Source organism: Gambusia affinis, linkage group LG07, assembly GCF_019740435.1.
Source record: "Gambusia affinis linkage group LG07, SWU_Gaff_1.0, whole genome shotgun sequence".
Classification (NCBI taxonomy): Eukaryota; Metazoa; Chordata; class Actinopteri; order Cyprinodontiformes; family Poeciliidae; genus Gambusia; species Gambusia affinis.
The window spans coordinates 12,780,394-12,796,852 of record NC_057874.1 but is presented as its reverse complement, the minus strand read 5'-3'; the positions used below and the strand labels follow the sequence as shown (position 1 = coordinate 12,796,852).

The following is a 16,459-nucleotide window of genomic DNA, read 5'->3' as shown; positions in this document are numbered from 1 at the left end:
TGTGAAACGGTAAATTAGTTGTGAAAACTATATTTCCAGTTTACTACACTCTTAGACAGGGACATTGCAAATAAAATCCTATGATTTTGATGTCAAAATTATTTACTAACTAAAATTGTCTTTATCATTTAAAATTGTTTTGTTCCCACTTTTGAAAGTGAAGCACATTGACACGTTGGTGCCTCTTTCACTCCAGTTGTATGACACAGTTGTTTGGCCTTTAAAATGTTCAGAAATGACACCGAACCGAAGCACCAACATCCTCTTTTCAGTTGGTGATAATTCTTGAGTCATTGTGCGTTTGGTTCATCAATTCGAGTTTTTGGATCTCAAAAGTTTACACGTCTGTGTTTATGGGCCAGGTTTTTGTGATGTAAAAAAACAAGTGAGTGACAAATCATTTCCAAATTTTAATGAAAAAACCCAAAATATGTTGTTATGTTATAATTAAAAGGATGAACAGGGGCTTATAATGTCCATGATTTTTGAAAACATCTACACTAATGCTCTGTAAAAAGCACCTTTTACTTAATGTCAATATGCAGAGTTTGTCGCTTATTGTTTTGAGAATTGTTTGCACTTTTACATCCGTACACAAACAGTAAAACATTACATCACTCCCTCAACCAGTGAAGCCAATATAAGACATTTTATGCGAGTCTGCGCGTACCCTTGCTTGTGATGTCAGGGCTGTAACAGAGGGGCGCTGACCTCAGCCCCCTGCTGGAAGGCAGTGATGTAAGGATGTCGTATGGATTGTGCTGCCAGCTGGCCTACAATTGGGAAGCAAAAACAAGACTTGGTAATAATTACCAAAGAGAAGGAGGTGCATAGTTGAATTTTGAAGCATTTCAAATCAATCACTACCTTGAATCGTCCATAAATATTGTTTGTGGTATGGAAAGTCGTCCAACATGCACTGCGTCAATGATGAGTCACCAAAGCTCCTGTCATCCCACACTACTGGCTGTATTTTTGAAGACTCACAGCTGCACAGCATCTCTACTTGTGAGTGATAAAATACAGGAGGAAGTTAAGAAACACCTTTTGTTGCTGGTTTATGAAGGAAATGTTTCCTGAAATAGACTTTAGCTAAAGACTGCAAATGTCAGGAAAGTTCTATTGACAAAGTGCTACTTTATGTCTTGTTTGTTAATTTCCACTGAAATTAACAACAGGTGTGATCTCAAGACTGGGGTCTTCAATATGTTATTAGTTAAACAGCCTGCACAATTATGTAACCAGGTTACTGTAGCTTTTTATATTTGTTTTATATTCTTAACTGAATGCATCTTAATCAGTGAAGTTACACAAGACAAATTTTGAATTAAAGATGGGAATAGTCTGTAAATGGTACATCATAATCTCTCCATTTACATCCTATAATTCTGGCCTTTTTTGTATCGGTGTGTACACTTTTGAGATTTACTTTACGTCCGTGTTGGAAAGTCACGCTTGAGGACTTTAGAGTGTAGAAAATCATTTAAAACCTTATTAGGAAATTAGCATTTTGCACATACATGCTTCTGAATAGCCCACTGCCAATAAAGATGAGTTCTTCACACCACCTACAAAAAGTAATCGTGACCCCCAGAGCATGACGCCGGCAGCAGAGTTTATATAATTTCACTGCCGTCTTTCAAGGACCACCCACCGCTCACAATAATTTGCACATAATCGCACACAAACACACGAATCACAGACTCTTTCATTTCCTTCACTTTATCCCATGGGAGGTCTTTCAGGTAATGATGGACTGTGGTTGCTATGGCAACGGCAGAGTCGTGCCGCTGACTGCTCTACAGCGGATGAGTCACGGTGTAGGAGGACTGCCCTCGGGTCTGCCTGAGTGAAAACCAGGACCTTCCATTTTCATAGCCTGGGGTCACTGTTGCAGTAACAAACAACAGTTGCATGGGAGACACATGACATAAACTTCATGTTGAACTATGACAGATTTTATTTTTCTGGGTGGGGGAGTTTTAAATGTTTACAATCACTCATGGAGGGTACTCTGTTACAGGGCTTGGTTATGATTGTTGGAAGGTAAAAAGGCTCTTTGGTGCTTGAATTAAATAGAGCTGGACTTGTTGATTCTTGTGTTGTTATATTGGCAAAGCCCAAAAGTATGTCCAGTGGCACTTGTGTGCAAACACCAAGGATTACCTTGACCTCTCTGTCTCAGAAGCTACCAACATGTTGGCAGTCTGAGATTTTCTCTAAGCTTTTCTTTTTCTCAGAATATCTTACTCGTGTTATATAATTTGCCTTCTTTCCCCAGTCGCTGACGTCACACCATTACATCCTGCCCTTTCTTTCCCACTTTTAGGGCGAGGCGCTCAGACAGATTCTGGTGAGCCGTTACTATGGAAACTTTCATCGGAGCAGTGGGCGGAGGGACAGCCTGACGTCATTTGGCAATGGCCCCCTCAGTCCGGTAGGACCGGGAAGGAGTCAATCAGGTGATTGTTTTGATCATTTGCAGCCTTGCACGTAAACATTTATTGTAAAATATTTTTGCTGTGCCTTTTTTTTTCCCCCAGCTTGCAACAAAAAGGACGTGAGAACACTGGTAGCAACATTTCTAACTGACCCGATACTGATGTGAAGCAATAAGCCTTAGGAAAAAATAGAGGGCATCTTGCTGCTGGGAATGATGATATCAGATGGCAGAGCCTCTGTGAACCTTTTGCTTTTCTTTTTTTTTCTTATAAGAGATGAAACACAAGAATGTGGCTGTATCTGTCTGACCCTGAGGTGGTTATCAGCCCGGTGGTTGTGCTGCGAGCTGCACTTTGAGCACACAGAGCACAACATTCCTATCAATACATGATAAAGAGGTCAATGTGTTACTATCTGGAGTCAAAATACTGAAGCAATGCACAATGGCTATTTGAGTCATTGGTTGATTTTTAATATTTGTAATTATATAATGTTTTTATCAACCTACAGTTGCTCTGAGCCTGTGATTTTCAGGAATTCAGAATTAAATGAATGAATAATTTGTGTCTGGCATAAAATTCATTCACATTATCTAACTTGCTCTAATGAAGCAGTTATAATGAGCAGCATTTGACTGAGTTTAGACACACAATCACACTGGATCCTAGTTTCCCATCTTGCCCATGAACACCATCCAGACCACAGAAAGCATTTCCTCTCCCATCCATGATTAACTTCTTTTTGTTGCTAAGAGACAGGCGGGTGCGCTGTGGAAACAGTCTGTGCACCTGTTGCAGAAACAAGAGCCAGGAAAGGAATTCAATATGCAGCCTGAAGTTGGGGCCCCACGCGGGAGGAGAAATGTGGAGGAAAAGCTGGGTGCAGTGACTTACACTGCTGTAAATTGGAGCTGTTTTGGGGCTCGATCCTAAATTGTAAATTCTTATTTATTTAAAATGAAATGCCTTTTTTTTCTTAAAAACATGCATTGGTAAATTAGATTCAAAACAATGATATAATTGTTCCTCTTGGTAAACAGAAAGATTTCAAGTCCATCTAGTGTGCGAGCGCAGTATGCTCATACACACAGATTGATATTAGGAATAAGTTAATTTTCTTTATGCATAATCTCACAAAATGACAGTGCTTAGTTCCTTCGTCCAACAGGGTTGGAGTATACACTGAAAAAAGTTAATGGAGCCCCAACTTAAAAAAATATTAATCGGTCACAAGTGAATGAAGTTTGCCAAATTTAATTTACATTTGTTTAACTTCACAACTTAATAAACTTAGTAGACTAACTTGGATTTACTTCTTTTTATTCTTTGTGATGAATTAATGCAATATATTTAAGTTGGATCACGTGTTCTCGTTCTTGAAGGCAAAACCATTTATTTGACCAAATGTTCTGAATCATTATCCTTTTAAAAGACTTAATAATGAACCAGTTTCAGTTTTCTGGTCAAGTCCACCCAATGTTGTTGTTGTTGTTTTTTTTTTTTTCAAACGCTTATGGTATTGTAACCACTTTCTTAGGAAATCTAGAGGAAAGGGTTCGGATATAAAATTTTCCATGTATGATTATGTTGCTGTAATAAAAGATATATATATATATATATATATATATATATATATATATATATATATATATATATATATATATATATATATATATATATATATATATATATATATATATATATATATATATATATATATGTGTGTTACAATGTATTAAATTATAACAATTATATTATCAAAAAGAGCATCCAATGACAACCTAGGATTTACGTGTTGCTTTGTCTTGGTCTTGCAGCTTTGGGGGGTCCAGGCGGCCTCAGTCGGGGGGAGATGACTCTGTCAGAGGTTCAGTGTCATCTGGACAAAGAAGGAGCTTCTGATCTCGTTATTGATCTAATCATGAACACTACCAGTGATAGAGTCTTCCAAGAAAGCATTCTCTTGGCCATTGCATTGCTGGAAGGAGGAAACACAACTATCCAGGTCAGACACACAAGTCCAGACTCCATCATTTGAGTTTGCATTTTTTGTTGATGGTGTTTACTATTAAATATTGCCTGAGTATTTAACATCAGTCAGTAGTGAAGAGTTTTGTAATTTTTTATTTACTTAAAATGGAAATGATGCACCACATGTGGGTCAGTATGCCATTGCAGTCGTGCACATATACATTCCCACCCTCCACTCCTCTACTTTTTGTTGACGAAAAACCAGGTCATCTGTTAATAATTTTCCCAGTCTGTCGATAACCACAAAAATCAAGCTGTGAAATTACGTTAAACATTTCTTGGATTTAACTGGAGCCCTTCAGACCTTCTCTCTGCAGTTCTTTGTTGTCTCCGTTTCTCCTTTTTTTTAATCAGTTTATCTCTTTTTCTGTTCATTTTTGTCGGTCAGTCTGTTGTGTAAGCTGGGGCTTGCATAATCAGATTAGAGCGAGGAAGCCACTAAGGCGGAGATAATGCATCGGCTTCCCACGGCTGCTGCAGAGCAGCGTCACGTGATCAGTCTGTGTTACATAAGGCAGTGTGAATGAACAATGAGGAATGTCTCAGCCTTCAAAACATTCCTGCCTCGCTCCCTTAGGTTCTCCTGCCGCCCAAACTGGGTCATGCCGGGCCTCCGGAACTGGGGCAGTGGGGAGAGAGGGCGGAGAGGTGAGGAAACACGGAGAGGGGATTGAGGAAAAACTGGAGAGCTCCTAACCCTTCGCAACTCGTGTTTTCCCGGGAAAAAATGTGAAATGCATCCTGCTGAGATAGAAATATACTACAGTGTGGAAACATTTGTCTGCTTTAAGTTACTGGATAATATCCTAAATGTTTCCAGGAGTGAGAGGAAGCCAAATCCGTGATAAGTCATAGATCACCTCAAGCTTAGATTTTTTTTTACCGTCATCATCCATTGTTACTTCCCGAACACCTGCTGGGTGTTGCATATCTCGCTTTCACGTAACACTGTTGACTATTTACTCTTGCCCTACTTAGTGAACAAAAATAGCCAAACTATGTACTGTAAATCTCCAGCATTTAGTTTTTCAAACTCGTGTGTCTCTCATGCTGTATCAGACCTGCAAGACTAATGCATAAATGCCCACATGCAATAAATAATAGATACTTCCAAGCACAAAGCAAGCTAGGAACACTGAATGGAAAATATTGCATATTTCAAGCTATGTTTGTCAGTAAGAAACGTATTGGATTATTTTAGGAACTTTAGCAGAACCAGAATGTCATGAGAGTGTTCAAGAATACAATGTCTGATATTAATATGATTTCTAACATCACAATAGAGCTTTCATGCAAAACAAAAATAAAAGATGTGCATTTCTGTCAAAAATATCAGTTTGAAAATATTATCCATACTGGATTATCCAAGACATCCAGTAAATTCCAGATGAAGAAATGGGAATACTGTAAATTTTTAAATGTTTGTTGAAATAAAAGATGTAGAAGAAAATCACCACTCTTCCTGAGGAAGAATAATGTGCATGTTTCATGCTGCCAACAGTATACGTTTGAAGGCCTTGAAATGGGTTTAATCTTTATGAACCTTTTCACATTTTCCATTTTACAAATATAAAATTCAATATTGTTTCATTTCAATATACAAAGTAATCCATAATGTGTGTTTGGAAAATTATTCAAAGCTTTCAAAAATTTGTAAAGTTTTAAATCTGGAAAGTGTGGCATGCATTTATATTTATTCTCCTTTTACTCAAATTCAGTCAAGTCCTAGTGGAGCGAATAAAGGGTGCCTTTATGTAATGAAATCTCTGTACAAATGTATCTGTTCTTTGAATGCCTCAGAGGTTTATTAAAGTACATTAGTGAACAAACAGCATCACGAGAGCTGCTCAAACGTGATTGCTTCTCAACACATCTAAATCTCATAAATGTGTCATTACCAGACCTCTGCAGATCTGATTGATTGCTAATGAGGGAATTTACCCATTTGATTCAGGTGTGCTGAATCAGAGCTGCATATAAAAGATGAAGGTACTGATCTTGGACACCCATAGTCTAGATGTACAACAGTAGTAGAGACATACCTCAAAACATAGACGGGCTCTACAAAGTATTGATTGGAGCAAGGGGGATAAATAAAATGCAAACCATACTTTCCAGATTTTGCACAATTATTGCATCTCAATTGCCAAATACATAGTTTTTTTTTGATTACAAACAAATAAAAACATATATTTTTTAACATGGCGAAACCGGAAAACCTAAAATATCAGAATATACATTCAGAATGGTGAAGTTAGTCATGGAACAACATTTTGGATTTTTTATTTTTTTTTGCTGGTATTAAATTTGCAGTGGGCATTTATTCACCAAAAATAACAGAGTCTTTTTAGGTTGAAAACAAAAAAATCTGATGATTAAAAAATTTGATTGCATTCTAATTTATTTACTTTTAAGCGGTAGCTTTTTTTTCAAAGTCCCTGTCCTACACCTCATACACAAAGCTTCTTCTCTTCTCCATCTCTGTCTCCAGTCAGGTTTGCTGCAAAGAGCTATGACAAATCAAACACGAGTGTAAATTCTGTTGTGACATGGTGACTTGTGACATTCCACTCATCCGCCATCTGCCGTCTAACTACACGCCACGCTGCTCTCTTTCCCTGCCGAGGTGTTGTGAATGGAGGGGGGAGAGAACCCTGTTGATTTAAAATCGAAAATCCTAACAGGCTCGGATAGTTTGTGGGAGGAAGAAAGGGATGAGAGAAAAAAGGAGGCAAAAGTCGTCAGGGGGGTAAAGCAGAGCTAAGCAGCAACTACGTTTGGTCTACATGTGGTGCTGGCTGACGTGAGAGGGAGGGTGAGAGGAAAAGAGGAGCGCAAGTATAAATAGCTGTTACATAACATCCTTTTGTTGATGCCAAGTGGCGGAACGGAAGGAGAGAAGGGAAAGCGCTATGACCTTGTTTTTCAGCACTGTCCGCCCCCTCCTGGCCCCGCTCCTCTCCGTCTCATAGTTACAGACAGGCTCTGTGTTTACCCAACACTACAGGGGGGCCCCTCAGATGCGTAGCCCTCTTCTCTGTCCACCTCATCTCTCTACGCTTTCGTCCTTTCCTTTTTTTTCCCCATCCTACCAAAACACGCAGAAGGCCATGCTGAAAACAGTGGCACGGATTTTGTTGATGAGCTTCTCAGGGCAAACGTCAAAACTACAGAGGCAGCAGCGTGGTTAGATATGAAAGTTTAAGGTTCTCACTTCTGATTCATTGTCAAAAGCATTTCTGAAGAAATCAAAAAATGAAAGTTAGGTCGCTATGTTTTTTTTTGTTAGCCTTTGCTGTGGCATTGTCTTTGTTTCGGTGACGCACTACAGTGTAGTTCTTAGAAACTGAGTTTTGACAAAGCACTGCATTTGGGGCTTTGGGCTGCAGGTGATTATGAAAATGTTTTTATGACCAGCACATTTGGCTTCTTTAAATGGGAATGAAACTAACAAGGCTTTACCAAAGTGGAACATGATCGTCTAATAAAGATGAGAAGGCCCTTCTGGCATGCTGCTGCACTCTCACACTGTTTGGGATATCTGTGGTAGCTGCCATTTACTACAGAGGAGCCATTATGCTTTAATAAAACATAGTGTGGAAAACCAGTTTGATTACATAAGAATAAAAATGGCCGATAGAAAAGACTGAACTTTAGGGCATGTGTGCGATTGTGGGTGTGTCCTTTTCAAAACTGGCATGCGCTGATTGCCAGAGACAGCTGACCCATTTTTTTTTTTTTGCAAGTGCAAAAGTCAGTGGGCGTACTGATGTGTGCAATCTCCAGCCTGTTTGTGCTTGAACTGTACAAGGATTTTTGTTTGTGTGTGGCGGTGCTAGTTATGTAATGCTTAAAGATGAGTGGTTCTCTGTGTTTCCTGTGGTCGGGTCGATGTATGTTAATCGTGCCGTGCCTCGTTGTTCACCCCCTGCTACAGAGATATATGAGCATGCATGACAATAACTAGCCCCCACCTCCTTCATGTTCATACCCTCCACAGGCGTGCTTGGACTTGTAAACTCTGGCTGGACTGTCAGTAGTGCAGCTAAACCCGTCTCTGCGCTTCCCGTCTATCATCAGGTTGTTTATTGCTCGATGGCCTTGTCTTGGCTGGCAGTTTCTCTCGCTCTCCCCACGCTGCCCGTCTCCTTGTCTTTGAGACTTGGCAGAGTGTGTACGTGCAGGAGGTCTGCAGCTCAGTGGTGGATGGCCAGGGTGGGGCACAGAGCTACAGGTCTCCTTTTGAAGTGCGAGTTCTGATTAATATCATTTTTCTTCCTCAAGGTACTTTGGTCAAAAAGCTGAATAGACTCGCTTGTTTTTTTGTAGCCCTTTTTAATTTCAAAGGCACGGGAAGTATTTTGTTGGAGAAGGAGAAATGGAAACCTCATGACTATAATTTGTGTCTTTCTTTTGTTGTCCAGCCTTACGTCTAACCTGGAAAGACAGATGGTTATGTAACAAAATTTGAGAAGTGGCCTAAATACTGCCTGATAACATTCTGTCCCTCCCTATCTCTTGCTCTCATTTTCCCTCACTTAATCATCCCTTTTTTTTCATTTATAGTCAGTTTTTCTTCCTTGTCCGCTTTCCCCACACACCATCTCTGCCATTCGATCTGTGTAAGTAGGCCAGATTTCTCCCTCCCGCTTGTCCTATGTAATTTTTTTCACCCTGTAAGTGTGGCAAGCCTGCTTTGGCTGGTAAAAAACCTTTCCATATACTGCAGCAGTAACAGCTCTTACATAATCAAAACAACAGCCTTGTGGACTGGGACTCGGTGTATACATCGTCCCTGGCAAGCTTGAAAGTGCTCTAATTCTCTGTGACCCCATTCTGCAGCCGTAACCATGGCGTTAAACCCGCTCATATCTTGGACCTCCTTCATGGCCGTTGTATAACATTTTCTGAAGGCCCTGATAAGACCTGTTTTCTCATATCGAGTGATACTGGTTTTGACTCTTGAATAGTCAGACCAGAAGTGTTGATTATAAAAACAGGCTCTCACTGATATTGAAAGTGCAATATTTGTGTTAATAAATAAATTCCTTACCTTATCTCTGCTAGGACAATGCTGTAGGTGCTTTGAAACTTTTATTTCTAAGATTTCTTAGACAGAAAGTGAAACCATTTGTGCCAATTTACTGTGGCAATAGCTGATGCATTTTGTAGAGCTTTTACATGATAACATGTTTGAAACCCATAAATATATAAGGGATGCTAATTTCTAAGTCCAAAGTTGACACACACACAGTATATTGCCAAAAGTATACTTTCATTTAAATTCCCCCCATAAATGAACTTTAGCGTGAGTTGTGTTGTTGGCTCATCCTTTTGCAGCTGTAGCTGCCTCAAGCTTTAGGAGTGTGTTTATGTTGATGGGGGGTTTGGCCATTTTTCCAGTGCATTTGTGAGGTTAGACCAGGGGTGGGCAACTCCAGGCCTGGAGGGCCGGTCTCCTGCAACCTTTGGATGTATCTCTACTTCAACACACCTGAGTCAAATAATGAGGTCATTAGCAGGACTCTGGAGAACCTGACTGGATTTAGGAGGTGATTCAGCTGTTGGATTCAGGTGTGTTGGATCAGGGAGACTCTAAGAGTTGCAGGACATCGGCCCTCGAGGACCAGGATTGCCCACCCCTGGGTTAGATGGGTCTGGGTCTGATGTTGGATGGGAAGCCTTGCTCAGCTTTTAAACTTTCAAAAGGTGTTCTGTCATGTTGAGATCAGAACTACAGTACAGCCAAGTAAGCTACGTTCAAACAGCAGGTCTTGGTGCTCAGTTCCGATTTTTTTGTTGTGATTCAACTTTGTTTCATGTCTGGAGAATTTCTGGGCTTTCTAGCTTTAAAACATGATGACATTTTCCTATTTCATAAAATTTTCCAATATTTTTCCTTGTATCCAGCGCTCTTTCTTTTGCCGTCTGACCGATGACAAGAACTCAGAGAAGTTCTTTCGGGTTTTCTACGACCGTATGAAGTCGGCTCAGCAGGAAATCAAAGCGACTGTGACGGTAAACACGAGCGATTTAGGAAACAAGAGAAGAGACGAAGACAACCAGGACAGAGATGCCCCTGTTCGCAAAAAAGGTCTGATATAAAATTAAAAGCAGGAAACAGTAATCCATTTTTCAGGTCAGATATCATACTTTGTAAATTGATAGTTACCTAAATGATGACTTTTTATTTCACAACTTTGCTGCAGCCCGAGATTCAGCTGTAACGATGACAGAAGATGTGAAAGAGCAGTTGGTAGAGGCCTCATCTGCCACCAAGAAGGCGTTCAACTCTTTCCGGCGGGAAGCTGACCCAGAGGACCACTGTTCCTCAACAGACGGGCTGCCCAGCGCTGGGGCCAAGAACCAGGAGGAAAAGATGAGCTTTGTGATCGTTATCATGCAGCCAATTCTTCGCTTCCTGCAGCTACTTTGTGAGAACCACAACCGTGACCTGCAGGTGGGACACACAGCGTATCGGATAGGTTTCGGTATATGGTTTTAATGTCTGAGAATATATCATTTATGGGTTTTATCACAAAAATTGCTTCAGTTAAATGTCAGGTATACTATTCTGCTGTATTTGTGTAGATCTAAACACCGGAAATCTTTATTTAATTTCTTATCTTTGGTCTTTCGATATGTTCTGACAAAATAAAGTAAGGCATTTGGAGTATAAATAAAACCCAGCAGTAATTCATGCATGTAGATTCTCTCCTTGTCTTTGTGGGTTTAATTTTTATTTATTTATCTCAAGCCTTATGATAAACTAAAGTTACTTGTGTTTATGACAGTAAATCTATTAATAACATACCTGATGATCTGTGCAAGATTATGTTAAAGAATCACATTTGACCGCAAACTATCTTCATTCATGTTTTTGCAGAAGTAATTGTTTTTGTATTGACATTCCAGCATGAGTTGATATGATAACAATAACTAAAAATTCATTTTGTATCAGTGTATTACCACAAATTCAGCATTTATTTGTGTACAGCAACAGAAGGAGTCAAACTATTATATGCTGTATACCAGAAAGTATCATAATAGCATAAGTTCATATCAGTCATCTATAAGTCTAAATACGTTGGTGTTCCTAGGTACCTGTATCAGACCTATACCTTTTACATTTAAAGTTATGTTGTTAGTAAGATAATTATTAATCTGAACAGTTCATTCATTGTCTTATTCTCAAAGTAGATTTTTAATCTAAATAGTTATTAGTCCAGATTCCTCACTCCAACTTTCTGACTTTAATCAGTATCCCTACATAATTTCTGTGTTCTGCTAGAACTTCCTTCGTAATCAGAACAAAAAGAACAACTACAACCTGGTCTGCGAGACCTTGCAGTTCTTGGACTGTATCTGTGGAAGCACCACCGGAGGCCTCGGCCTGCTGGGACTGTACATCAACGAGGACAATGTTGCCCTCATCAATCAAACACTGGAGAGCCTGACGGAGTACTGCCAAGGCCCCTGTCATGAAAACCAGGTACAAGAAATGCAAAAAATAAATAAATAAATACTCACTGCACTAGCCCACTATACCACATTTATTTATGTTATGTCTTTAATTCCTCCAGAATTGTATTGCAACTCATGAATCCAATGGTATTGACATCATTATTGCACTGATTCTGAATGACATCAACCCGCTTGGAAAGAAACGGATGGATCTAGTGTTAGAGCTCAAGGTGAGGCTGGAAGTTTACTAAAATCCCAAATCTTAAGTTTTGTTGCTTTGTTATTGCTATTAGCTGTTATTGATTATTTCTGCACTTGTGAGAGTGCTTCTATACCTTTGTGCATTTTCTCACTACGTGTCTCTGTAACTCTCCTCCCAGAACAACGCCTCCAAGTTGCTGCTCGCCATCATGGAGAGCCGACATGACAGTGAGAACGCAGAGAGGATCCTGTACAACATGAAGCCGAAAGAGCTGGTGGGAAACTCAACTTGTTTCTTCTGCTTTGACACTATAACTGCAGTTTTGTTCATGTTACGGCCTCAAACTTCAATAATTTGTTGGGTTTTTGTGTGATGGACCGACACAAACTAGTGCCTAGATGTAAATAGGAAGAAAAATATTAAATTTGGGGATATAATTTCCCAAAACATGTAAAGGTTGTGAATAGTATTCCAATACACTAATATGTGTCTTTGCAGGTGGAGGTGATAAAGAAGGCCTATCTTCAGGGTGAGGTAGAGTTTGTGGACATTAAGGAGGAAGAGGATGTTAGAGATGAAGAGGAACATGATGCTGCTTCACCTCGAAACGTTGGACACAACATTTATATTCTGGCTCACCAGGTTGGATGTTTATATTTGCAAAATCTTAATTAAATCATGATGTTTTTGGCTTTCATCCGACATATGAGAAAACTTAGATGCTTCTTTCTGCTGCTTTGGTGAAAATTATCGCTCTTGTTGGCTACTTTGCAGTTGGCACGCCATAATAAAGAACTTTCCATGATGTTAAGACCTGGAGGTGGCAGCGGAGATGGAGACGAGGCCTTAGAGTTTTACGCCAAGCATACTGCTCAGATAGAGGTCAGACACACTCAACCCTAAAGCGAAATGTTCCACAGGGATTGGAGTCCCTCTGAGGTGACTGTTTGAGCCTCTATGTTTTAGATTGTGCGTCAGGATCGCACCATGGAGGAGATAGTGTTCCCCGTACCCAACATCTGTGAGTTCCTGACCTCGGAGTCGAAGCTGCGGATTTACTACACAACTGAGAGAGACGAGCAGGGCAGCAAGATTAATGACTTCTTCTTGCGAGCAGAAGACCTTTTCAATGAGATGAACTGGCAGAAGAAGCTGAGAGGTAGGGTGAAGAATATCCAACAATATATTTAGAAAATCTTGAAGAAAATAATGTAAAAGTAGGAGTATAAAAGAAGTATCTCACATTAGTACTAATGGGACCAAACTATTTTTGAACCCAGTTCTTTCCTGAAAGAAACCCACAAGATCAAAAACCCTAAGGAGTTATTTCAGGACCTACAGCAGGCTGCCGCTAATGCTGATATGGAAGAGCTTTTTCAATCACAAAACAAATCTAACTTTTATGGAAAGTCAAAGTAGGACAGCTTTTCTGTCTAAGACAGCATGAAGGCCAGACTAAGGTTTGCTGTAGATCTAGTAGACAAAGACCAGGACTTCTGGAGCAATGTTCTTGGGACAGATGAGTCTAACATTAAAGGTTTGGTATTTCCTAATTTCATCACTCAAGTAAAATAACTTTATGTGAATTGTACAAAAAAGTAAAAGTGTCATGGTTGGTGGATGCTTGGCTGCAACGGCACCAGGTCAGCTCATTATCATATAATCCACCAGGAACTCTAGCATGTATCAGAGGGTGCTTGAAGAAAATGTGACACTACCTGTAAAAAAAAAAAAACCTAAAGAAGGAATTGCCTTTGCAACATGACTGTGACCCATAACCTACCAGAAAATTCACCAAAGACTGAATTATAGCCAAATCCCAGGAAATGCATTTTATCTTTAGTTTACTGACTGATACTATATTTAATTCTTGGTTTTTAAGTGCAATTAAAATACTTTTATTTACAGATTTTCAAAATTTTGGATTAGACATCCATACGTGAACATTTACTAAGGTTTTATTGGAGTGTCCTAATTTTGTCAGGTGACTATATACTGGTGAATTGCTGCATGTGTGCATTATTTCTGAAATAATAGATGACAGAACGCAAGTCTGGGCAGGATAAGTGGACAGCTGTGCAGAGGCACCAATGTGCATGGACAACTGTTGCCCTCCTTTATATCTTCGTGGCACAAGTGCATGTTTCCGCTATGTAAAAGCAGACAGGGGCTTTCCAAACTCATTTGAGCCGTGAAGCGTTTTGTACAGTAACCTTATGAATCACAAGTGAGAGTGTGCGTGATCGTGTGCGCACACACACACACTCAGACCCACACCCACTCCCTGTGACAAGTCTAATCCACATACAAGACTCCCGTGCCCACGCACAAACTTTATTTAGTCTTTCACTCAGAGGAGGGGATGGACGTTGAAAAGTCCCTGCATCTGTTTCTGTTTTCCTATGAAAACCAAGTTCACAAAGTCTGAAAAGTCAGGCTGTAGAAAGACCTTCCTTTCAAGAACCTGCTCCTTAACTTGACCTTCATGCTTGAGTTCAAAGTTGCTTTAATTTATTGTTTATTTTCTCACATTTTCTTAGTTTTCTCCTGTTCAGATTTCCAAACTTAATTCACTTATATTCCATCTCTAAATCCTTAAAGCATATTATAAATTATGAAAACCAGTACATATAGATTTTTTTTGGCATCTAAATGAGCTAAAAATTAAATTCAGTTTGACTGACTGTATTTCCTCTCCTTCCCAGCTGAGCCAGTGCTGTACTGGTGCTCCAGAAACATGTCAGTGTGGAGCAACATCTCCTTTAAACTGGCCCTGCTCATGAATCTGCTGGTCTGCTTCTTCTACCCCCTGGAGGGGGTACATGGAGGTCAGTCATGCTCATCTAACCATCAGGAGGTTTTTAACCAAGTGTAACTGTGAAATATTTCATTTCAAATATATTTACATAAATTAAGAAGCAGGGAAAAGGGAAGTGGAAACACCTAGGTCTTGATGAGGTCATACTTTCAGACTTGAGTTCCTCTTTTCTGTGTTTTTGATATTGCAATCAGACTTCTGTAGAAACGAGGTTCAGAAAAAGGCCGTACAGAGCACACGAAGAGGATATGTTAAAGATGTGGGAGAGGGCGTTTTGGCTAAAGGAGACCTAAACTAACTGAATTCTAACCTTTAGAGAAGAGTTGCAAAATGAACGCCTTTGTTGAAAGAAAGCTGTTATAAGAACTGTTTGTGCTTCGCCTCAAGCCACTTAGGGGACCGAGCAAGCATGCGGAGGAACGTTGACTGGTCAAGTGATACCAGAACAGAACTTTTTGCACTACATTTACAACACTATTTGAGGCAGAAAACACATTCTGCACAGCATTCTGAACACTAAATAACAGATTCATGCTGTTGCAATTTTTCTCTTCACAATTGTCACAAAAGTTAGTTGGGATTAATTGGAAGCTAAATAAAGCTAAACAATCTCAAAGGAAAATAAACATTTGTCAAAATATCCTAGTTAAAGTCAAGGCCCCAGTCTCTTTCAGAATGTAACAAAACTCGAAAGTTGATGTGGATGATGCCTCCTTTCCAAAAAGAAAAAAGTGGATTATTTTCAGTCTGACAGTAGATGAGCAAAGTTGGTCAAGATGTATCTTAAAACAATTACCCTTCTGTATGCAGAGCACACTTTACAGATGGACTTTCACATAAAATCCTAATAAAAGACATTAAAATTAGTGATTGTAGCGTTGCTGTTTCATGCCCTTTTTTTAAAATCAACAGCAGCAGTAAAGTCAACTAATTCAATCAGAAACTGCAACAAAGTTTTCTTACGTCAATACATTTTTAAGCCATGAATTGTTTCCACCCACAAAAACCGGCTTTTAAATGGCTGATTTTCAGCAGTGACCTACTGATCTCTTTTCTTCACCGCATTCAGATCTACTGACGTCTAATCACCTGATCAGGATTAGGAGTGAGACTATCCTAGTTTAAGAAACACCCACAGCTCTCATTGCTTCCCGTCATGTTTGCCCTCCAGGGCTGTGGAAACAAAAAACATGGCACCGCTGCCCTGTTTACTATAAGCAGAATCTAAAGCAGCTCAAGGCTTTCATACGGATCATATGATGATCTGAAAAGTTATTCATCATGTATATATCTTTGACCACATTAAAACCTCCAAGTAAAATGTATGTAGTGTGTAAACCTTTTTAAATTATGTCAGTTGTGACAAAAATGAAATTGGTAAATGACTAATGTACAGTGTCCTGCATGATTATCTTTGTTTTCCCATTTTGTCAACCCTGATCTTCAAAGCGTTAACTGGGAATTTATCTTTAAGACAAACTCAAAGTAATGTGTAATTTTTAA

General features: G+C 39.5%; 1 protein-coding gene and 1 long non-coding RNA gene across 10 annotated transcripts in view; one reads left to right on the top strand and one right to left on the bottom strand.

The window, feature by feature from the left end:
- The window catches only part of LOC122833870 (inositol 1,4,5-trisphosphate receptor type 1-like), an 83,494-nt gene that overhangs the window by 45,007 nt on the left and 22,028 nt on the right, over positions 1-16,459 (top strand). For all 8 annotated transcript variants that reach the window (XM_044121816.1, XM_044121812.1, XM_044121811.1 and 5 more), the window contains 11 exons: positions 2,330-2,462; positions 4,259-4,446; positions 10,383-10,566; positions 10,682-10,932; positions 11,764-11,964; positions 12,056-12,166; positions 12,317-12,412; positions 12,637-12,780; positions 12,913-13,020; positions 13,105-13,297; positions 14,844-14,966. In XM_044121816.1, coding sequence (XP_043977751.1) covers positions 2,330-2,462; positions 4,259-4,446; positions 10,383-10,566; positions 10,682-10,932; positions 11,764-11,964; positions 12,056-12,166; positions 12,317-12,412; positions 12,637-12,780; positions 12,913-13,020; positions 13,105-13,297; positions 14,844-14,966 — 1,732 coding nt within the window. The remainder of the gene's footprint in view (positions 1-2,329; positions 2,463-4,258; positions 4,447-10,382; positions 10,567-10,681; positions 10,933-11,763; positions 11,965-12,055; positions 12,167-12,316; positions 12,413-12,636; positions 12,781-12,912; positions 13,021-13,104; positions 13,298-14,843; positions 14,967-16,459) is intronic.
- On the bottom strand, positions 205-10,776 carry LOC122833872. Of its 2 annotated transcripts, none has more exons than XR_006371081.1 (3): positions 10,645-10,776; positions 868-1,002; positions 205-773 (listed from the first exon to the last, which is right to left on the bottom strand). It is a non-coding gene; the product is annotated as an uncharacterized LOC122833872 (long non-coding RNA). The 2 variants fall into 2 exon arrangements; XR_006371082.1 differs by having other exon boundaries at positions 868-1,005; positions 10,645-10,760.